The sequence below is a fragment of the Piliocolobus tephrosceles genome, chromosome 6 (assembly GCF_002776525.5).
Source record: "Piliocolobus tephrosceles isolate RC106 chromosome 6, ASM277652v3, whole genome shotgun sequence".
NCBI lineage: Eukaryota > Metazoa > Chordata > Mammalia > Primates > Cercopithecidae > Piliocolobus > Piliocolobus tephrosceles.
In genome coordinates, this window is record NC_045439.1 from 37,653,487 (window position 1) to 37,676,196 (window position 22,710).

Genomic DNA, 22,710 nt, shown 5'->3' on the forward strand with positions numbered 1-22,710 from the left:
ACAGAATTTTGCTCTTGTTGCCCAGGATCGAGTGCAATGGCAGAATCTCGGCTCACCGCAACCTCTGCTTCCTGGGTTCAAGCGATTCTCCTGCCCCAGCCTCCCTAGTAGCGGGGACTACAGGTGCCTGCCACCATGCCCAGCTAATTTTTGTATTTTTAGTTTCACCATGTTGGTCAGGCTGGTTTTGAACTCCTGATCTCAGGTGATCCACCTGCTTCTGCCTCCTGAAGTGTTGGGATTAGAGGTGTGAGCCACTGCATCCAGCCGTGTAACGTCATCTTAAGGAATTGTGTCTGCAAAGACCCTATTTCCAAATAAGGTTCCATCTCGAGGTTCTGAGTTGACATGAGTTTTATGGGGGACCCCATTCAACCTAATTCAGCCTCCTCACAGGGTTGTTGTGAGGCTTCAGTATTATAGTACATTTCATGTTTATGGTTTTCATCTGTTCAGTTCTTTTTCCTGTATTTCCTGGCCTCCAATTACAATGAACCGGCCTTTGTCTTAGCACATGTGTGTCCCTGTTACTCCAACCTTGAGGCTCTTGGGGACGTGTCTGGTGTCTGCTTATTGGCAGCTAAGGTGAACTCTGAAGAGAGAGGATCATACCTAGGATAGTGTTTCCCCGGAACCTGGACCACGGCTGGAGGTGGGGAACAGGCTGCCCATCAGCTGGGGCCCCTCCGGCCATTTCAGCTGGAGTCTGGGGCAGACCCATTGGCCGGCGGAGCTCAGTGCCCTAAGACTCCCCCATTCAGCCCTGTTTTGTACTCCTCAGACCTTAGGTTGGAGATGAGAAGGAAGAACCATACCCCAAGGCCATTTGGGAGTGGCTTGGCTTGGTCTAGGGCAGCGGTCCCCAGCCTTGTTGGCACCAGGGACCAGTTTCGTGGAAGACAGTTTTTCCACAGAGTGGGGAGGAGGCAGATGCTTTCAGGATGGCTGTTCTACTTCAGATCATCAGGCATTAGATTCTCATAAGGAGCACACAACCTAGATCCCTCGCATGCGCAGTTCACAATAGAGTTTGAGCTCCTGTGAGAATCTAATGCTGCCCCTGACTCAACAGGAGGCGGAGCTCAGGTGATGCTCACCCACCTGCTGGCTCACCTCCTGCTGTCTGGCCCAGTTCATAACAGGCCACGGACTGGTACCAGTCTATGGCCCGGCGGGTGGGGGCCCCTGGTGTAGGGGATGGAGTGTGCTTGACTGGCTAAGGGGGGTTGGGTCTAGTTCCCCTTTGTAAGTAAAATGCTGGGCTTTGCACACAATGGTAAGAGGTTGCTGCCCCCACTTCCACTGTGTGTGTGTGTGGAGTTATTTATCCAGGCGTGGACAGGGCAGAGTGGAGGAGGGATAGTGGGGATTGCACTGATTCATCACCTGCTTCTGTCGGGTCCAGCTCACAGCCAAGGTACAGAGCAAAGATTGACCTTGTCGGCTTGCCAGCCACCAGCAGGGGCACGAGAAGTGCTGGCATGCTGGCACAGCCTCTGGGGAAAGCAGTTTGGCTACATGTATTCACGTCTACCAATTTTACTACACTCTAACCTGGGAATTCCATTTCTTGAGACTGTCTAAAGAATCCATCCTGAACATGGAGACATCCGCACTAGGGCGAGCCGAGGGCCCAGCACGCCACAGGACAGTGAAGGGTTAGGGCAGTGGATGTGCAGCCTTTCAGCAGACGTCTGCATGAGAAGACTGTGGAGCCAGGGTAGAAATTCCAGTAATGTGCTGCTAATTTTTTTTTTTTTTGAGACAGAGTCTCGCTCTGTCACCAGGCTGGAGTGCAGTGGCACGATCTTGGCTCACTGCAACCTCCAACTCCCTGGTTCAAGCGATTCTCCTGCCTCAGCCTCCCAAGTAGCTGGGATTACAGGCATGTGCTACCACGCCCAGCTAATTTTTGTATTTTTAATAGACACGGGGTTTCACCATGTTGGTCAGGATGGTCTCGATCTCCTGATGACCTCGTGATCTGCCCGCCTCAGCCTCCCAAAGTGCTGGGATTACAGGCGTGAGCCACCACGCCCGACCAATGTGCTGCTAAATATTTTAAAAGCAGGAAACATAATTTATATATGCCCAAAGCGTTCACAGAATATCCACATAAGGAAGGACTGAATAGGAGTGGATAAGTAGGCTTACCTATAATTTTTTCTAAACTTGATGTATTACCATTCTGTTTCAAAGAAGAAAGAACAGGGGGCAGGAAAGAAGTGCCGCCTGGGGACACAGCCTTGGCTCCCAGCCCAGCCTTATTTTTTGAGACAGGCTGAGCATCCCAGCAGCAGAGGGTTGGGTGTGTGAGTGAGGGAGGCCGGGCCAGCCCCCGTCCTGTGCCTGTCAACTTCACAAGGCAGCTGGTGAGCATCGTCTAACAATGACTGTGGGAGGTCATTTCTTGTTCCCGCTTTCCTCCTGTGGAAACAAATTTAAGAAACGCAAGACCTGCTCATGCCCTGTAAAGAGAGGGCAGTGTGTCTGAGGGTCAGAGAAGGCACTCGCCACTGTCGGGTTCTGTGCAGAGTGCACTGGACACACCGACCCGGGGAAGGGGCCCCTGCAGGGCTGCCGGCAGCCAGTGACAGTAACTGGGGACATTCTAAAGGCAGGGTGCCCCTGAGGTGCTTGGGCTGTTTTTTTCCTGGTTATATCAGAGGGTGTGGATGGCTGTGTTTCCTGTTGTGTTTCCTGTTGTGTGTATAGTGTCATGCCCTATGCGTTCCCGCGGACTTCTGTATAACCTTCCTATGTAGACACTATCATGGCCTTGGAAGTGCTGTGAGGAGAGCAGTGCTTTTCCCTGTTGCACCCGTGGTTGGATGTTCTAGTTGCACATCTGCTTTTGTACACTGCAGATCCCTACACAATGGGCACCTCTGTGGGAAGCAGCCCCGGAAGTGGAGCTCCTGGGGCCCTGAGGGGTGGGCGGTTGGGACCAAGGAGATGCTTCTCACTCTTGCTCAGCCATGTGGCCCTCTCTCAATCCAGGCAAAGAGGCCATGCTGCGACAGAAGGACTATGAGACGGCCACCCTCTCGGAGATCAAGGCCCTGCTCAAGAAGCATGAGGCCTTCGAGAGTGACCTGGCTGCCCACCAGGACCGTGTGGAGCAGATTGCCGCCATTGCACAGGAACTCAAGTAGGTGGCCCCAGATACCCCTACCCTGTAGCGCCCTGTGGTGAGGGGCCAAGGCTGGGCTTTCTCAGCTGCTGGGGGAGGTGGGGGTGTGGCCATGGAAGGTGGGTGCCCAGGTGGGAAGGGAGTCTACGCAGAAGACAAATCTCTCTCCTGGTGGGGAAGGAGCCCGGGACCACGGCCTTCCTGTTAAAGGCCACCAGTTCTTACCTGTAGCTAGTACAGGAGCAGAGGGTGACCAAGCCTTGGTTCCGAGCTTTCTGGTTGGGCCTTGAGGGCTCCCTGCCGTTGGCCATTGGGGTGAAGGCTGGTGTCACCTCCAGCCATGATTGGGGAAGGGGTCTTCTTTGGTCTTCTCTCTGTGAGTCTCCTGAAAAAGGGGAGGGGTGGAAGGAGTGCCTGGAAGGTCTCTTGAAGGGAGCGCCCCTGGCTCTTCCCAGCACCACCGGCCACCCCACTGGCAGCTGCAGGGAGAGGGAGATGGGCCATGAAATTAACCTGGGTCCCCCGACTTCCTTGTCTCTTCCCTCCCCAGTGAGCTGGACTATTATGACTCACCCAGTGTCAACGCCCGTTGCCAAAAGATCTGTGACCAGTGGGACAATCTGGGGGCCCTAACTCAGAAGCGAAGGGAAGCTCTGGAGGTGAGGGGTCCCACAGGGAGATCTAGGCCCATATCCAGCAGCCCTGAGGTGCTCCTTCCTGCTTCTTGGCTCTCTTTGCTTTGGGCTAAAAGACTATGGGTTCCCCAGACTTCCCCCAACCCTGGCCTAAATGTGGAAGATTTACTTTGGCACAGGATTTGGACTTTGCCCTCTTGGCGATGCCTCCTCTCTTGCCCTCACTTGTCTCATCCTCCCAGTTTAGTGTGCTTTACAGCCCAACCCCAGCCATTTGAGAACCCTCCTATTCTACACACCAGACTCTGGGAGCCAGGCCAGGTGACTGCGATGTGAGATGGTTCAGACACCTGGCAGGAAGAGCTTGTTCTTTCTGCCTGATTGAGGCAGTGCTTCTAGACCTGGGGCTCACCAGGAGGATCTCAATAGGAGTGGGGGATGATTCTGGACATCACTGTACTAACGCCCACCCTATTTGGCACTCCCAGCGGACCGAGAAACTGCTGGAGACCATTGACCAGCTGTACTTGGAGTATGCCAAGCGGGCCGCACCCTTCAACAACTGGATGGAGGGGGCCATGGAGGACCTGCAGGACACCTTCATTGTGCACACCATTGAGGAGATCCAGGTGAGCCCCACCCCACTCCCCAGAGGCTGGCTCCGCTGGGGCCCTTGGCCCACACTCTGTGGGTCACTTTTGCAGGACTGCCCCTGAGGAAGAGCATCCCAATGATTTTATAGACACAAAACCTTTGCATTTGACTTATTTTGACAAGATAATGCATGTGCATGGTCTAAAATAAAAAAAAAAATTAAAAAGGGTATATGATAGGGTCTCCCTCTGACTTCTTATCCTCCAGTCCCTAGTTTTCTCCCCAAAGGTAAGAATTCGACTACAGTCTCTGCACACAAGCAAATATGTTTGTTTCCATGCTTTGCACCCTTTTTGTATAAAACAAAAATTAGCTTTTATTGTATACCGTATTCTAAATCTTGATTTTTATTTATTTATTTATTTATTTTATTTATTTATTTTTTTTTGAGACGGAGTCTCGCTCTGTCACCCAGGCTGGAGTGCAATAGTGGGATCATAGCTCACTACAGCCTCCAACTTCTGGGCTTAAGGGATCCTCCTGCTGCAGCCTCCGTAGTAACTGGGACTACAAGCTCACATCACTATGCCTGGCTAACTTTTTAATTTTTATTTTTGTGGAAATGGGGGTTTTTCTTTGTTGCCCAGGCTGGTCTCGAACTCCTGGCTTCAAGAGATCCTCCCATTTCAGCCTTCCAAAGTGCTGGGATTACAGTCATGAGTCACTGTGCTCAGCCGTGAACCTTGATTTTTAATGTAACATTTATTTGGAGCTCATTTCACATCAGTTAGCAGCTTCCTCAATCTTTGATGCAGCTGCAGAGTACTGGGTTTAAAAGGTTTTGCCAGAAGCTAAGGAAGTCCATGTTGTGGGAGGTCATCTGGGGAGTGAGCCTCTGGAGCAGCCCTTCTCCTTGACCTGTCAGGTGGTGAACACGCCAGAGGGTTTGCTGTTAATTTCACCAGCCCTAAGGATGAAACTGTTGCTTTTTTTTTTTTTTTTTGAGACAGAGTCTCGCTCTGTCGCCCAGGCTGGAGTGCAGTGGTCGGATCTCAGCTCACTGCAAGCTCCGCCTCCTGGGTTTACGCCATTCTCCTGCCTCAGCCTCCCGAGTAGCTGGGACTACAGGCGCCTGCCACCTCGCCCGGCTAGTTTTTTGTATTTTTTAGCAGAGACGGGGTTTCACCGTGTTAGCCAGGATGGTCTCGATCTCCTGACCTCGTGATCCGGCCGTCTCGGCCTCCCAAAGTGCTGGGATTATAGGCTTGAGCCACCGCGCCCGGCTGAAACTGTTGCTTTTGATGACTGTGGCTTCTCCTTCCTGTGACCATACCTGCCATCCCAGTTCTCAGCCACAAGAATCTTTGAATTGATGCCTCCTGGTCTCCCAGCTGGTGTGGAACTCAACTTCCATGGCCCTTCCACTCACTTCTAGCGCTCCCTTTGTTCCTTTTACCCATATATTCCCATCTCTGTCCAGGGACTGACCACAGCCCATGAGCAATTCAAGGCCACCCTCCCTGATGCTGATAAGGAGCGTCTGGCTATCCTGGGCATCCACAACGAGGTGTCCAAGATTGTCCAGACCTACCACGTCAATATGGCGGGCACCAACCCCTACACAACCATCACGCCTCAGGAGATCAATGGCAAATGGGACCACGTGAGTTGAAGGGCATGGGCCGAGCCATCGTAAGTTTCATAAAGGCAGGGATTTTTGTCCATTTTAATTGATTTTTATCAATTTCATTTAAAATTGTCATATAGTAAACACTCATTGTTTGTCCAAATGTCAAATGACTGGATTTCCAGAACAGGTTGACACCTTCACTCCTGTTCTGTTACTGACCGGCCCTTCCCCTCCTGGGTCCTCCATTTCCTCATCTGGCACATGGACAGATGGCTGACCTGTCCCCAAAGTCGCCTTGTTATTCCTGCCCCAGGTGCGGCAGCTGGTGCCTCGGAGGGACCAAGCTCTGACGGAGGAGCACGCTCGACAGCAGCACAATGAGAGGCTACGCAAGCAGTTTGGGGCCCAGGCCAATGTCATCGGGCCCTGGATCCAGACCAAGATGGAGGTGGGTCCCGTGCTGGGAAGCGGTGCTGGGGCTCCTACCCCTCCCCACACTATCCCAGCCAGCCAGGCTGCCTGTCTCCCTGGGTGGGACCCATGGAGGACTGAGGCCCTGAGCCCACCATGGGTCTGCTCTCCTGTAGAAGGCTGTGGGGATCTATGTGAGGAAGCCCTGCTGGCACTATCTGATTTGGGAGCAAAGACATATGAGGACACCACTAAGAAGCTGCCTATGGGCTCATGCCTGTAATCCCAGCACTTTGGGAGGCCGAGGCAGGTGGATCACCTGAGGTCAGGAGTTCGAGAGCAGCCTGGCCAACATGGTGAAACCCCGTCTTTACTAAAAATACAAAAATCAGCCAGGTGTGGTGATGCGTGCCTGTAATCCCAGCTACTTGGGAGCCTGAGGCAGAAAAATCACTTGAACCCGGTAGGCAGAGGTTGCAGTGAGCAAAGACTGTGCCATTGCACTGCAGCCTGGGCAACAGAGCGAGACTCCATTGCAAAAAAAAAAAAAAAAAAAGAAGAAGAAGAAGCTGCCTGTGAAAGTCCCATAGGAGGGTCAGCTCCTGAGCACCTGATCCAGCTTAATCCCTTTGGTGTCTCTTGTTGACCAGGCCTCCCCTTCCTCTCCTCCTCCTCCTGAGCAATGAGCCTGGCCAAAGAAGATGATTGATCAATCCCAGAAAGAGAACTGAACCCCAGTGGAGCACAGAATGTTTTGCTGAATTGTGTGGGGTAGATAGTGGGGTGCTTTAGCAGATCAGGAAAGGGGCCCTGCTTGGCTAGAGCGTGGCCTCTGAGTTCCTTAAGGGCAGAGACCATGTTGAGTTCACATTTGTGTGTGTCGCCCCCCGCACCCCTGCCAGCACATTGTCCGTAGTAGACAGGCAGGAAATAGCCACTGGATTGAATTGAGTGGACAGAAAGTGCTTTCACAAACAAGGGTTGTTTACATGGATGAATAACAGACATGAATGGGCATTAGGCCTGGCCTGCAGGGATGGATGGGATTCAGGTGGGCCAGGGCAGGCATCCCAGGAGGCAGAACAGCAGGAGCAAGAGCATGGGCACTGAGGGAGGTGAGTGAGGTCTGCCGAGGCTATGAGGATCCTGGCTCAGTGGGTCCCTGAGATGGACAAGACTTGGGAAAGGGGCATTTGAATGGCAAGCAGAGGAGTGAATATTTAGGTTAGAACTGACCCTGCATTCCCTTCCTGAGGCTGACAGGTACCTGAGAGCTGGTAGGTATTTCATCCAGTGATAACAGTGCTTGTTATATACCTCTGTGGTGCTGTTTCCATACCTAGGAGCACCCATGCTAAAAGTGTCTTACTAATTACCAGTGATGGCCTCCTTAGGGCTGGGATAGGAACTGAGAATCATTTGAAGCCTTAACAAATGATTTTGGAGGCCCCAGTCCCCACCCTATGGGAGCAGAGTGAGGTGGTCTGACAAGGTGCCTCTTTCCCGGTGAGCAGGAGATCGGGAGGATCTCCATTGAGATGCACGGGACCCTGGAGGACCAGCTCAGCCACCTGCGGCAGTATGAGAAGAGCATTGTCAACTACAAGCCAAAGATTGATCAGCTGGAGGGCGACCACCAGCTCATCCAGGAGGCGCTCATCTTCGACAACAAGCACACCAACTACACCATGGAGGTGGGTGGGGCTGGCCTTGTTGCTCTCGGGGAGCCCATGTCCCCTTCTTTCCTTCCTCCTGGGTGGGGAAGTCTCCCAAGGAAACAGGTCATAGTTGGAGGATGAATTCACTTCACCTCTGAAGCCTCACATCTTCAACTTTTAGTACCTTTTACTTTCCCGAGGAACGTGTTGAGAATACATATTTCTAGGCCCCGTCTCTAGAATTTACTTCACTAGTTCTGGGGTGGAGTTCAGAATAAGTACTTCTGGTGGTTCCGGGTGCTGGCGGGCTCCAAACACTGGCTCAGGCACCTGCTTGTAAGATGGCTACTTGTTTTAACTGTGAAAGTGTGTGTGGGCTGGGGGGGTTGTGGGGTTGGAGGTTCGGGGAATCACACATTTTTTTGTCTCAATCTTTCCTACCCCCAAATCTGCCCCCCTTCCTGACCTGACCCCCATTGGCAAGTCCCAGTCTCTTTGCTCTCCCAGGCAGAGGCTGCCACCCTGCCCCCTTGATCATCTAGGGTCCCTGTCCTAGTAGGTTGTGCTTGTCCTGGTTCCCCTCCCTCTGGTGACACTCAGCCACACGGAAGGCCAAGTTTGATGGCTTTGGCCATTTTGATAGTTGGGGAGTAGGGTGGATAGGGGCCGCCAGGAGCCCAGGCCTGGGACCCCTTTGCTGACAGGCCTCTTGCCTGCCTGCAGCACATCCGTGTGGGCTGGGAGCAGCTGCTCACCACCATCGCCAGGACCATCAACGAGGTGGAGAACCAGATCCTGACCCGGGATGCCAAGGGCATCAGCCAGGAGCAGATGAATGAGTTCCGGGCCTCCTTCAACCACTTTGACCGGGTGAGAGCCCCACCCTGTGTTTTCTTAGTGCAGCCCCCAACCCCTGCCCCAGGGCCCTGGAGGGCACTTCCCCGGGATGTGGGCTGCCATGCAAGTGAGGAGGGAGAGAAAGGGGAAACTGCCATCAGCCTGCCCTGACTCGATGCACCCCACAAAACCAACCTTGGAAAACCTGTGTTGGTGCCTCATAAGCTTCCCTGCTTTCTGGGAGAGAGTGTTCATACTGTGGGTAGAAAGAGGACCTTTGACCCCTGACCCTTGCTCTCCTACCATGAAGAGTCACCCGCAGTGAAGGCTTGCTGCTCCCTGGCTGTGGAGACAGAGGAGCAGAAGAGAGACTCCTCCTGCCCTCGCTGGCCCTCACCCCTACCCTGACCTCCAGCGGCCTCTGGGACTCTGCTGGGGATGTCAGAGGCCTTGGTCCTGGGTTCCCATCCCAGCTTTGGGTCAGGCCGGGTTTTAGTGGGCTGCCCCTTCCCAGTGCCCTGGGGCTTGCGGGCGGTCCCAAGGCGTGGGAGCATGTTCTTGGGTGCTGCCCACCACCCCTGCCTGCTTCATGGCTCTCTAGGCACCTGGGGGAAGTCCCTGGGGCAGCCGGGGGGCTGGGTCACTTCTGGGGGAGCTTCTCACCCTTGTGGCTCATCACACCCCACTCTGGTCCTGCTCCCTGGAGCAGGGCTGTGTGTGCTCGGGGGAGGGCACCCCCTGGAGCCTCGTTGGTGTGTCTAACCGTGTGCACTTTTATTTCCCCTCCTCCCCCGCCCCCACCCTCCCTCCGCATGCCTGTCCCTGTGTCTCCCCACACACGCCACCCTCCCCCGGGGCATGCCCCCCTCACGGCTCCACCTCCCTGACACCGCATGGCTCGCTGCCTGGCGCACCGCGGCCCCAGGATCACTCCGGCACACTGGGTCCCGAGGAGTTCAAAGCCTGCCTCATCAGCTTGGGTTATGATATTGGCAACGACCCCCAGGTACTCGCCTCCTGCATGGAGCACGCTCAGGGGTGGCGTCTGGGGCGAGAAATAATGCGTTTTTCCTTTTTCTCTTCTCTCTGTCTGGATCTCCTGTCCCCCCGCTGTGGGCCATGGGGCTCGTCCTCTCCTGCTGTCTCTGTCTGCCCTGTCACTGGTCCACCCTCTGCCCTGTGCTGTCTTTTGTGGCAACCTGCTGGGTGCCCACTGTCTTCCATCCTCACTGCTCTTCATCCCATGGGTGGATTTTTGCATCTCCCTGCTCTGTCTTCCTCCTGTCTTTGGACGTTGCCACCAATGTGTGTTTGCATCTTCTCCTCCTATGTTCCTTTCCCCGTCCTGATCCCCCAAACCATAAACCTCATCCCCGCTCTGGCCATCTGTTCCTGTCTTCCTGGCCCCGGGCCGGCCCTTCCTCTTCCTGCCTTCCTGACCCTCCTTGTGTCTTGGTACCACTGCCCCCCACAGAAGAAGACAGGCATGATGGACACGGATGATTTCCGCGCCTGCCTGATCTCCATGGGTTACAACATGGTAACGTAAACCCCACCCTCTGTCTGCCCTGGTGAGGAGGCAGCCAGCTGGCGGGAGCGGCCAAGTCCCAGGAGTGGCAGGCTGGAGGCCCTCAGGCTAGGGATTGCCCTCTCTGGAGGAGCCACAAGGCCCATGTCCTTGGGGAAGATGGCTCCCTGAAAGCCGGCCCAGCCACCGGCCTGTGTGTATCCAGGAGCCCTGGCCTCCTCGTCTCAGTCTCTGTGCTACTTCATCTTCTGGTACTTCCTCACTCCCACTGTGGACAGCTGGGCTGACCCCGAGGCTGGCAGGAAGGACTGGTGGTGTGGGGCATCCCAGGGTGGGGGTTGGCCTGCGTCACCTCACATGGAGCATGGAAATTGAGACTTCCACCTCTGTCCTGGCGGTGGCTCCGGTTGGGCCTGCTGCCCCTCCGGATTGTCCCAGGCCGTCCCCCATTCCCCAGCCTTCCTATTCTGTCCCCCCTCACACAGACATTCTGAGCAGGGCAGTCAGGTGACTCCTGGGCCATGGTGCCAAGTGAAGAGCTCACAGGCTGCCCAGTGCAGTGCAGAGCATGGGCATGGGGCTAGGAGCAGTGAACCTGGGAGTAAATCCCAGCCCTGCCATCATTAGCGTGTAGCCTCAGGTGAAGTGGGGGAACCCTACAGGACTGTTGCAAGGGTTAAATGAAGGAATTTAAGTCTGTGCATGTATCTGGCACATAGAAAATACAGTGTGGTGGGGAGAGAACAGATTCTAGAACCAGACTGCCCGAGTTCAAATCCCAGTTCTGCTGCTTCCTGGCTGTGTGACCCTGGGCAAGTCACTTAGCCTGTCTGGGCTTCAGATTTCTCATTTGTACAATGAAGATAATAAAATACCTACCTTTATGGTTGTAGTGAGGATTAAATGAATTGAAATAAAGCTTTTAGGTTAATACTTGGCACATAAGATATGCTGCATAGGTGGCAGCCGTTGTTAATCGTTGTGATCACTGTAGTTATTATCAACATGATTATTTGCTGTAAGAGGAACCCAGGCATCTGCAGGGCATGGGAAACCCTCAGCTGGGTCTCTCCTCTTGAGTGTTGTGTCCCCATCATACCCTTAGGACAACCCAGGTTAGGTCAGGGGGATGTGCCCTCCTCTTCCAGCCACAGGCTGATCTGAGCCCCCAGGGTCTTCAGTCCATATGAGATATTCCCAGCAGGCCATGGGCTGACAGGCCTGGCGTTGGCTGTTTCCTCCAGGGAGAAGCAGAATTTGCCCGCATCATGAGCATTGTGGACCCCAACCGCCTGGGGGTAGTGACATTCCAGGCCTTCATTGACTTCATGTCCCGCGAGACAGCCGATACAGATACAGCAGACCAAGTCATGGCTTCCTTCAAGATCCTGGCCGGGGACAAGGTGGGTGTTCTGTGGCATGGGCATTGTGCTGGGGTGGCAGGCACTGGCTGGACTGTGATCTAGAGGGGTGAGAGCTGGAACCGCCCCTTCTTCCAGGGTCCTTTGGCCTCTCCTTGTTTGCCACTTCTACCCATTTCTATAACACCTTGGGCTCAGCTAAGGTGTCAGGACACAGGATTAGTATAAGTGACCCTCCCAGGATCACTGCTTGCCAGTGAGGGACTCCATAGCTGGGATGAAATGACGGGTGGCAGACGGGAGTAGAGTGGTGTGGATGTGTAATTGGACTCTTGGAGTCCATCTGACAACCCCTGGGACTTCACCCTTGGTATCATCCTGTGCATTGGCACGGACTATAGTGGGAGCAGGAAGAGGGACTGTGGGACACAGGAAGGAAGCACGTCTCTCGTGTTTTCTACCCTGAGCAGTGATCCACTCTGGGTTTCCCAGTCTCCCAAGCACCCTGCAATACTCCACCTGGCAGTGGAGGGATGCAGGGGATTGTCTCCATGGATGCCAGAGGCTCAGTCCAAGTCTCCACTGTTCTGAGATGGTCATTGGTAGACCTGGATGTCACCCAGAACCACAGCCATCTCCAGCCCAGGGACCTGAGGGGATCTATAGAAGCCACAGATCCCTCAAATATTATAGAAAAGACTCACAGAGCAGCCAGAAGAAATGGTGGGGGTGGGATGTGGGCCTAGGGCCTGTGTTCTGTTCTGTAAAGTCACAGTAAATCCTTATGCCATCCTTCCTTCAAAACTGAAAAGATTCAGGCCAGGCATGGTAGCTCGTGCCTGTAATTCCAGCCCTTTGGGAGGCCGAGGTGGGTGGATCACCTGAGGTCAGGAGTTCAAGACCAGCCTGGCCAACATGACAAAACCCCATCTCTACTAAAAATACAAAAACTTAGCCGGGTGTGGTGGCATGCACCTGTCATTCCAACTACTCGGGAGGCTGAGGCCTGAGAATTGCTTGAACCTGGGAGGCAGAGGTTGCGGTGAGCTGAGATCACACCACTGCACTCCAGTTTGGGTGACAGAGTGAGACTCCATCTTAAACGGAAAAGATTCAGTTACCAAAAGCAAAAGCCAATAGGGAGGGAATATAATTTCTGAAATGTCTGTCTACAGGGAATAAAGGCTGAACTACAAAGAAGTCCCTAAAGGTCTGATTTAAGTACAAGAACAACCTTATTTGCATCATAGCACCTTGGAGCTGGAAGGATCCTCAAACCATTTAGTTATAGTTGCTAATTTTGTAGAAGAGGAAAACGGGGGCTGAGATAGGGGCCTCGTCTCCCAACTTTGGGATTGACAGTGGCAGCTCCACCCTCCCTCAAACTGGTTCCCAGGGCACTCTGGCAGAGGTAGGGCATGGTGCAGGGGGACTACCTTGTGGGTCAGAGCCCCCAAATGAGCTCTCCTGGATCTTGAAGCTCCTAAAAGACACAGCTTTCAAATAGACCTAGCATGGGCAAAACCTGGGAGAAGGCAGATACCCAGGCTGGAGCTGCTTGCATGGGGCAAGGCCCACATTTCTGCAAAGGAGCTTAAGATAGCCTGACCATATTTGGGAAGCAATGATGCCCAAACGTGGATGGTGTTCTTAATCTGCTGGAGGGCTCATTAAAATTAGACTGTCTGTCCGAAGCCTCCAGAGAGCTCAGCTGAGTGCGTATGGGGTCCCCCCAGGAACCTATAGGCTCCACCAGAGTATCTGCGGATACTGCTCCAGCACGCAATTATTGCAGACTAGTGAGATTCAGAAGATGGTTATAGGTGTAATTGGCATATGGAATTAGATTGGAAAGTGGCTTAAAAAGTAGGTACTGAAGTGCAAAACCTGAGACAGTTTTAAAAATACATGTGTATGCGGTATGTACACGTGTGGATATTTATGTCCATACATCCTGTAGTTCCAGGAGGGAGGCATAATGCAAACGGCACGCGCTGCCTTCACGCGGCCGGGCTTTGCGGCTGTGTTGGGCCACCCCGCTTTACGGCTGCTGGACTTTGCGACCGTCCTGATCACTCTTTCCCCACAGAACTACATTACCGTGGACGAGCTGCGCCGCGAGCTGCCGCCTGACCAGGCCGAGTACTGCATCGCGCGAATGGCCCCCTACACCGGCCCCGACTCCGTGCCAGGTGCTCTGGACTACATGTCCTTCTCCACGGCACTGTACGGCGAGAGTGACCTCTAATCCACCCTGCCTGGCCGCCCTCGTCCCGTGCGCCGTGCCCTGCCTTGCACCTCCGCCGTCGCCCATCTCCTGCCTAGGTTCGGTTTCAGCTCCCAGCCTCCACCGGGGCAAGCTGGGGCCCACGTGGCATCGAGCCTCCCTGCCCGCGAAGTGACAGTTTACAAAATTATTTTCTGCAAAAAAGAAAAAAAAAAGTTACGTTAAAACCAAAAAACTACATATTTTATTATAGAAAAAGTATTTTTTTCTCCACCAAATGGAAAAAAAGAGGAAAGATTAACTATTTGCACCGAAATGTCTTGTTTTGTTGTGACATAGGAAAATAACCAAGCACAAAGTTATATTCCATCCTTTTTACTGATTTTTTTTTTTTTTTCTTCTATCTGTTCCATCTGCTGTATTCATTTCTCCAATCTCATGTCCACTTTGGTGTGGGAGTCGGGGTAGGGGGTACTCTTGTCAAAAGGCACATTGGTGCATGTGTGTTTGCTAGCTCACTTGTCCATGAAAATATTTTATGATATTAAAGAAAATCTTTTGAAATGGCTGTTTTTTAAGGAAGAGAATTTATGTGGCTTCTCATTTTTAAATCCCCAGAGGTGTGACTAGTCTCTTTATCAGCACACACTTAAAACATTTTAATATTGTCTATAAAAAATAGGACAAACTTGGAGAATATGGACAACTTTGATATTGCTTGGCAAGAACGGTATTAAAACAACCACACTCCTATGACAACTCTTTGCCTGCTCCTTGCTTGATGTTTTCTGGAAGTGTGTGTGGGGTCAAGGATGGCGTGGGGCACCTGTATCTACCCCTAATGTTTTTGACCCTGCTACGTTCAATCGTCTTACACTTCAGTTTCTTCATTTTAAAAAGGAAAAGGTAATTTCTCCAGTCTCCTATGAGTTGGACAGAAAGTCATGGATGCGTAAAGGACTTCTTGATGATAAGCCCCACCTTCATTTTTCCACAGCATCAGACAGCTCTGTGACATCTGCATTCCCCTGACTTGTTTTATTTTTGCTGCAGGGAACAGCTTGAGTTGTCTCTTAAGAGTCATCTCGTCCCTTGCTATTCAAGATGACCCACAGATGGCAGCCGTTCGGCATCACCTGGGAGCTCATTGGAAATACAGAATCTCAGGCCCCATCCCTGAATGCCAAATGTGTGTACTGCTGTAGCTTCTCCAGAGTAAAAGATAGTCTTTATAGGACGCTGTCTGCTCTGGCACCAGGGTCCCTGAGCCCATGCCTTTTATCTGACCTTTGTTTTGCAACCCATTACATCACTTGCCCCCTGGGCATCCTTTGAATGTCATCCTTGGCCAATTCTCATTGTACCCTGTTCCAACTTGCTTTAAATGATCGGGTGGATGAAATTCTCCCCATTGACAACTGACAGGTAGAATTAATTGTTCGTGCGTCAGTGGGATGAACTCATTACAGCTCTTTCCTGCCTATGTGGATGTGTAGCTCTTAACGTTTTTATCTACCTCCGACTTTTTTGTAGGGACTTTGTTGATAGCCTCATGAAGGCCCATCTCTCCTCTCTCTGGCCTGTCCATTCCTTAACAAAACCCTAATGACTGTTCTGGTACGAAATCTGTGGCAGGAGTGTGACCTAGCTTCTACCCACCTCTTCCATCACTGGACCAGCTCATAGTTTGTCCCTTGGACATGGGGTTAGTGCCCAACAAGCGTAGTCATTTGGCGAAGTAAGTTATTAGAAGGGAGAACAGATTCAATTTCCTGATGTGGTGAGGAGAGGCTGAAGGCTTTGCCAGTTCCTTGGCCTATGTCAGGCTCTCTGGTACTTCTGCAGGTGGCATGAGCTGTGTGAAGCACCTCTGAATTTAAGGCTCCAAAGCTCTCCAACAAAAACAAGACTTTAGACTAGGGTCTGCATTATGGGCGCCAAGGGAAGAAATACAACCTGAACATCAGTGCCTGTCAAGGGAGGCAGATGTGAGCTCAAGTCTGTCTGCCACCGGCCATTTGGATTACCTTGGTCAAGTGACCTCCTTACATGGGGCCAATAATGTTGCTTTCCTTCTCTCTCTGGCACACAGTAGGCATGTAATAAGTGGCAATGGGTATTGTCCCTAGAGTTGTATAAAAAAACAGCTGTAGCAGGGCATGGTGGTACATGTCCATAGTACCAGCTACTTGGGAGGCTGAGGTGAGGATCACTTGAGCCCAGGAGTTTTGAGTCCAGCCTGAACAACATAACAAGACCCTGTCTGTAAAAGGGGGGAAAAAAATTCAGCTGTGCTTTGTTATGCTGTTTAAAATATTCTTAAAGAAAAAGGCCTGATTACAGAAAAATACCATTAAGGGAAGCCCTCCTTCAGTCTCTGTGCTCTGTAGTAGGCTGAGTAATGATCTCCCAAGATGTCCATGTCCCCTGAAACCCATGATTGTTAATTTATATGACAAATAAGACTTTGCAGATGTGATTAAGAATCTGGAGGTGGGGAGATTGTTCTGGATTATCTGGGTGGGTGCTCAGGGAGCAGGTGTGTCAGCATCAGAGGAAATGTGACAACAGAAGCAGGGGTTGGAGTGATGTGAGGCCACAAGCCAATGAATGTGGGCAGCCTCTAGAAGCTAGAAAAGCCAGGGAAACAGATTCTCCCTGAGAGCCTCCAGATAGAATGCAGGTCTACAGACCCATTTTGGGTCTCTGTTCTCCAGAACTGTGAGATAATATGTTTGTATTGTTTTAGGTCACTTCATTTGTGATCATTTGTTACAGCAACCATAGGAAGCTAATATGTGCTCCATCGTTCGTGCCCTGGGGAGCTGGCTGCCTTCCTGATGTCAGTGACCCCTGGCATAGGCATGACCTGCTGGAGAAACTCTCCTAGCTTCAAAGGCCTGAGTGTGCAACACTGGCCCTTGGGAGACTGCCTTAGCTGCTGGACTTGACTTCCTGAGCCCTAAAAGTGCCGTCCATGGAGAGGGGAGAAGGAAGCTTCCAAGCTTTGAGAGCCCCGAAAGGCCAGAATAGCTGGGCCCAGCAGGAGATGGGTGAGATGGGTGGGCTGCTCAGCTCAACTGGTTAGTGGCAAAGGGCTGAGGCTGACAGCTGTGGGCTTAATCCAAGAATGGGGCAAGTGACCTCACTTGGAGATCTCTAAGGTCACAGGCTGCCCCTCCCTCAGTGCCCCCTACAGATGAGGCCAAGCTTAGGAGGACAGAACATAGGTAACTGGGCAGTAGCTGGACCTGAGCTTTACAGGACACTCAAACACTGCCTTATAGGATCCTCATCTGAGCAGTAGCTCTAGAAGTTGCTTTGTGAGTTGTTTTGTGATCGTCATGGCTTTCACAGCCCCAAAAGGGGTGGAGAAGCTGCTATCTGAAATGCAGTTGAGACCTGAGCAAGCACAGCGAAGGTGGTGCAGTGGGGCTCTTTGTCAACGACATGGGCCAACTAGCCAGCTTAAAGACACAGGGGAAATTATTGTAAGGCTTCCTGTTGTCTCAGACGCAGGAGCCAGAGGGCAGTCCAGCTCCAGGTAGGCACCAGCCACAGAACTGGAAAGCCCTTGGGAGGCTGAGTTCCTGCCTTCTCTCTAGCTTATCTTGGCCCCTCTGTGTGTCAGCCTCCCTCCTCTCCCTGCAGTCCAGCTTTGGGTGCACACCTCCCCATGGTGGCAGAGGCTAATTCCGGAGCGCCTAGTGTTGACATTTTCTTGACACAAGAGACTAGTTCCAATTCCAGATGTCCAGGATGCACTTGGCCCAGGCTGACGTGGTCTGATAAAGTGATGCCTGTCAGTGGATGAGGCTGGGGCCATTGCTCATGGGCTAGATTGGGTACCACCTTTAGGATAACCCAAAAGGTAGTCTCATAAGGACTGTTTCAGTTCATCAATTTTCACATTGTAGCATCTCTGATATTGAGCTACAGCATACAATCGATCTCACTTTAGGATTAATGGTGTCTTACAATTGCTGTTGGCCAGACAGCAGTCATGACTTAGTGTCACTGCCTGCCTATTTGAGACAGGAATGTGAGTCCTGTCTGTTGTCTCAAAAATTTCCATTAATCTTATCTCCTGGTAAGATCAAGCTCCAGTATCAACACTTGCATGGTGGGTCCCCAGAAAGAAAATGCTGGTGGTCATGGTGTAGTACTGGCTTAAGAAATGCTAGCCAGGGTGCAATGGCTTACACCTATAATCCCAGTACTTTGGCAGGCTGAGATGGGCAGATCTTTCGAGCCCAGAAGCTCAAGACCAGCCTGGGCAACATGGTGAAACCCCGCCTCTACTACAAATACAAAATTACCCGGGTGTGATTGTGCGTGCCTGTAATCCCAGCTACTTGGGTGGCTGAGGCAGGAGAATCACTTGAAGCTGGGAGATGGAGGTTGCAGTGAGCCGAGATCATCCTGAAGGAAGGAAGGGAGGGAGGGAGGGGAGAGAGAGAAAGAAAAAGAAATGCTGCATTTTCAGTTCTACTGATGGCACAGCAGGTAATGGTGTGTGAAGAACAGGCACTTAAAGACTCGGCCGGGTGCAGTGGCTCATGCCTGTAATCCCAGCACTTTGGGAGGCCGAGGCGGGCAAATCATAAGGTCAGGAGTTTGAGACCAGCCTGACCACATGGTGAAACGCTGTCTCTACTAAAAATACAAAACATTAGCTGGGTGTGGTGGCGGGTGCCTATAATCCCAGCTACTTGGGAGGCTGAGGCAGGAGAATCGCTTGAACCCAGGAGGCAGGGATTGTGGTGAGCCTAGATCATGCCACTACACTCCAACCTGGGCGATAGAGTGAGACTTCATCTTAAAAAAAAAAAAAAAAAAAAAAGACTGACAAGGGATTCAGAAGAGAGTTTTAGCAAATTTGCTTTCCTCATATTGTACATGATACATGTCTAGAAGCGTCTGAGCTCTTTCAATAAGTATATAATAATGTATATATATGAGTACGTGAAGAACATAATAAAATTCTAAAGAAAGCATTGTGTTATGGTTTAATTTGTTATATTTTATAGCTCATAAAATAATGGAGCATCTATAAATCTGATCATATCTTAGTTGAGTATAATATGGCCTATGGGCCCTATTGCCTGTCAAATCCCCCAAATCTGGATTCTATTTTTGATGGAAGAGGAAAAGAAAGATCCATCCTAAACTTAATCCAAAGGCAATGTAAGGGATGTCTGGAGGGCCTGGGCGGGTCGGCTTTGGAATGGAAGTGGTCTGTGAGAAGTTAACCTGGCGATACCGATTCAAAGAGCCTGTCCAGTGAAGCCCCCTGAAATGGGGAGAATAAGAATCTTAGCGGTTGTTCAGTAGAAGTCTTGGAGTGCATTTTCAGTAGTTAAGGGGAAAAAAAATGACTACTCTTAAAAGTTTAGAAACCAAAGTCACCCTTACTTCATCCCCAAACTGAGGAGCAGGAGATGGAATGGACACTGAGGAGCCACCTAAATCTGTTGAAATTCCTTCTGGGGTCCAATCCAGAAGTCATCATAGCCTTCGGGGTCCATGGAAGAAAGCAGTTCCATCACAGAGAGCCCACGAGTTCAGCCAGGGAAAATGCTCACTGAAAAGCAGTAGAAGTGGAAGCTGTAAGAATATTAGGTCCCGCTGGATGCGGTAGCTCACACCTGCAATCCCAGCATTTTGGTGAGGCCAAGGCCGGCGGATCACCTGAGGTTGGGAGTTCGAGACCAGCCTGACCCACATGGAGAAATCCAGTCTCTACTAAAAATACAAAATTAGCTGGGCGTGGTGGTGGGCACCTGTAATCCCAGCTACTTGGGAGGTTGAGGCAGGAGAATTGCTTGAACCCGGGAGGCAGTGGTTGCAGTGATCCGAGATCATGCCACAGCACTCCAGCCTGGGCAACAAGAGTGAAACTCTGTCTCAAAAAAAAAAAAAAAAAAGAATATTAGGTCCCAAAGTTGCTATAACTCATGATAGCTCCAACAGAAATACAATAACTCATGATAGCTCCAACAAAATTATGATGTCTCTGGGATATCATAAAGGAGAATTCCTTGGTCAGTCAGAGAGTTATAGAACCTAATAAGGAACTCTCAGAGTAAAGAATATATTAATTAGAGACTGGGCGTGGTGGCTCACGCCTGTAACCCCAGCACTTTGGGAGGCCAAGGTGGGCAGATCACAAGGTCAGGAGTTTGAGACCAGCCTGGCCAACATGGTGAAACCCCGTCTCTACTAAAATACAAAAAATAGCTGGGTGTGGTGGTATGCGCCTGTAGTCCCAGCTACTGGGGAGGCTGAGGCAGAAGAATCACTTGAACCCAGGAGGCGGAGGTTGTAGTGAGTCAAGATCATGCCACTGCACTCCAGCCTAGGCAACAGAGCAAGACTCCGTCAAAAAAAAAAAAAAAAAAAAAAAAGAAGGAAAAAGGAAAAGCTCAAGAATTGTGAAAGAAGGTTACTATAGGACAAAGAAGGTCTTTGAAACCAGTTCCGTATACAGACGGAGGTAAGTCATGAGTTTAAAAAGTTGCTGGTGGCTTCTGTTGTGGATGATCTTCAGTATCACTTTGAATGTCTAGCCTGTGAGAAAAATCAGCTTATTTTAGAAAATGAAGCCCTAGGTTGAAAAACAGCTCAGCTTTCCAAACAGTTAGAATGTATGTTAATACAGTGTGATGTATGGCGAAGTAAATTCCTTGCAAGCAGAGTAATGGCAGATGAGTTAACCAACTTAAGAGCATCAGGAGCAGTTTTATTTTTCTGTTTTTTGAGATGGAGTCTCGCTTTGTTGCCCAGCCTGGAGTGCAGTAGTGCAATCTCGGCTCACTGCAACCTCTGCCTCCCGGGTTCAAGTGATTCTTGTGCCTCAGCCTCCCAAGTAGCTGGGATTACAGGCACCCATCACCACACCTGGCTAAGTTTTGTATTTTTAGTAGAGTTGGGGTTTTGCCATGTTGGCCAGGCTGGTCTTGAACTCCTGGCCTCAAGTGATCCTCCTGCTTCAGCCTCCCAAAGTACTGGGATGACAGGCGTGAACCACCATGCCTGGCCTCAAAAGCAGTTTCACAGCGTCAAAAACATGATGCACGTGGTTCCATACAGGATCTCCTAAGTGAAAAGGAACAGTTTCATTAGGAAATGATAGCTACCCAGAAGTTACTGGAGGAGCTCTTAATCTCTTTGCAATAGGGAAGAGGGCAACCTTACTCTCCTAGCATACAACCCCACAGCACAGCAGAGCTGGCATTAACAAATCACAAGTTAGCAAAAGCAGTAAATTCTCATCTTCTGGGAAATGTTGGCATTAACAATCAAAAAAAGATTCCATGGACAGTTGAATTCTGCAGCACCCCAGCGGAGAAAATGGCTGAAATGGTTCTACGAATTTTAGCTCCAACTACCTAAACAGAGAGCTCGCCTGATAATCCATGTTTTGAATTTTCACCAACCACCTTACTTGCTACAAAGAAAAATTTTGGATGATTTCATCCCTATGCTAGATATGAAAATATAACTTTCAATTGTTGCGATCACTGCCAGGGAGAACTTACTGCCCTTTAACAGTCAATATATTGGAGGCATGCTACAGGTATTTATTTGCTTGTTATCCAAGAGTCATTATTATTTGGGAGCTGGGGTTCTTACAATGCTAGAAGTAATATCGCTTCCTATTTACAAAATGTAAATACCCGAAGATGTTTTATGTACTAGACTCCAGATTACTTCTTCTTAATTAATATCTCAGGGTAATAAAAGAATGAAACTGTAAGAAAACCAAACACCGCATGTTCTCACTCATAGGTGGGAACTGAACAATGAGATCACCTGGACTTGGGAAGGGGAACATCACACACCGGGGCCTATCATGGGGAGGGGGGAGGGGGAGGGATTGCATTGGGAGTTATACCTGATATAAATGACGAATTGATGGGTGCTGACGCGTTGATGGGTGCAGCACACCAACATGGCACAAGTATACATATGTAACAAACTTGCACGTTATGCACATGTACCCTAGAACTTAAAGTATAATAATAAGAAAAAAAAGAATGAAACTGTATTTAAAATTTAAATATAGTTGCATTTTTTTCTTTGAGCTTATGCAATGTTTTAGAAACAGTCTACTTTTTATAAATATCAAGTTGGATATTCTTGTGTGTTAAACTGTATTTAATATTTAAAACAGGGAATACTTTCCAAGCAATACATGATGCTTTTCCTAAAGGACTCTAAAAGAAAAAGGTTCTATAACTTCCTTTTAAGCACTAAACTATTATTTATCTTACTGGATAGTTTATATGAATAGTGTTAATGTAGGTACACTAAAGCAAGGGTAGGCAAACTACAACCATGAGTCAAATATGGCCATACCCATTCAGTCACTATTGTCTAGGTTGTTTTTGCACTGTAGCTGCAGAGTTGAGTAGATGCCGCAGGGCATGTATGGCTTGCAAAGCCTACGGTATTTACTGTTTGATCCATTACAGAAAAAGTTTTCTGATCCCCACTCTAAAGTAATTGTAGTACAAGACCAGAGGACCTTTATGGTAATTTTTTGAGCTACAAAAGAGCCTTGGAGAAATGGATGAAGGGATTAATCTTTTTAAAATAAATGCTATAAATTAGAAAAAGAATAAATATTTTAGAGCCAAATTAACAAGTACGTCAGCAAAACATGTTAGTTTTATGCAGGGGATTGTGTATTC

General features: G+C 50.3%; 1 protein-coding gene and 1 pseudogene across 1 annotated transcript in view; both read left to right on the top strand.

Annotated features, from left to right (window-relative positions):
- Positions 1 to 14,767, top strand: part of ACTN1 (actinin alpha 1) — a 105,503-nt gene extending 90,736 nt beyond the window's left edge. The window contains exons 12-21 of the mRNA XM_023182613.1: positions 3,001 to 3,151; positions 3,684 to 3,792; positions 4,257 to 4,397; positions 5,843 to 6,025; positions 6,306 to 6,440; positions 7,918 to 8,097; positions 8,785 to 8,931; positions 9,824 to 9,904; positions 11,671 to 11,829; positions 13,877 to 14,767. Of these exons, the coding sequence (XP_023038381.1) occupies positions 3,001 to 3,151; positions 3,684 to 3,792; positions 4,257 to 4,397; positions 5,843 to 6,025; positions 6,306 to 6,440; positions 7,918 to 8,097; positions 8,785 to 8,931; positions 9,824 to 9,904; positions 11,671 to 11,829; positions 13,877 to 14,035 (1,445 nt within the window). The 3' untranslated portion in view covers positions 14,036 to 14,767. The remainder of the gene's footprint in view (positions 1 to 3,000; positions 3,152 to 3,683; positions 3,793 to 4,256; positions 4,398 to 5,842; positions 6,026 to 6,305; positions 6,441 to 7,917; positions 8,098 to 8,784; positions 8,932 to 9,823; positions 9,905 to 11,670; positions 11,830 to 13,876) is intronic.
- Positions 14,768 to 18,841: 4,074 nt separating this feature from the next.
- Positions 18,842 to 21,565, top strand: LOC111554545 (annotated as a pseudogene).
- Positions 21,566 to 22,710: the final 1,145 nt, after the last annotated feature.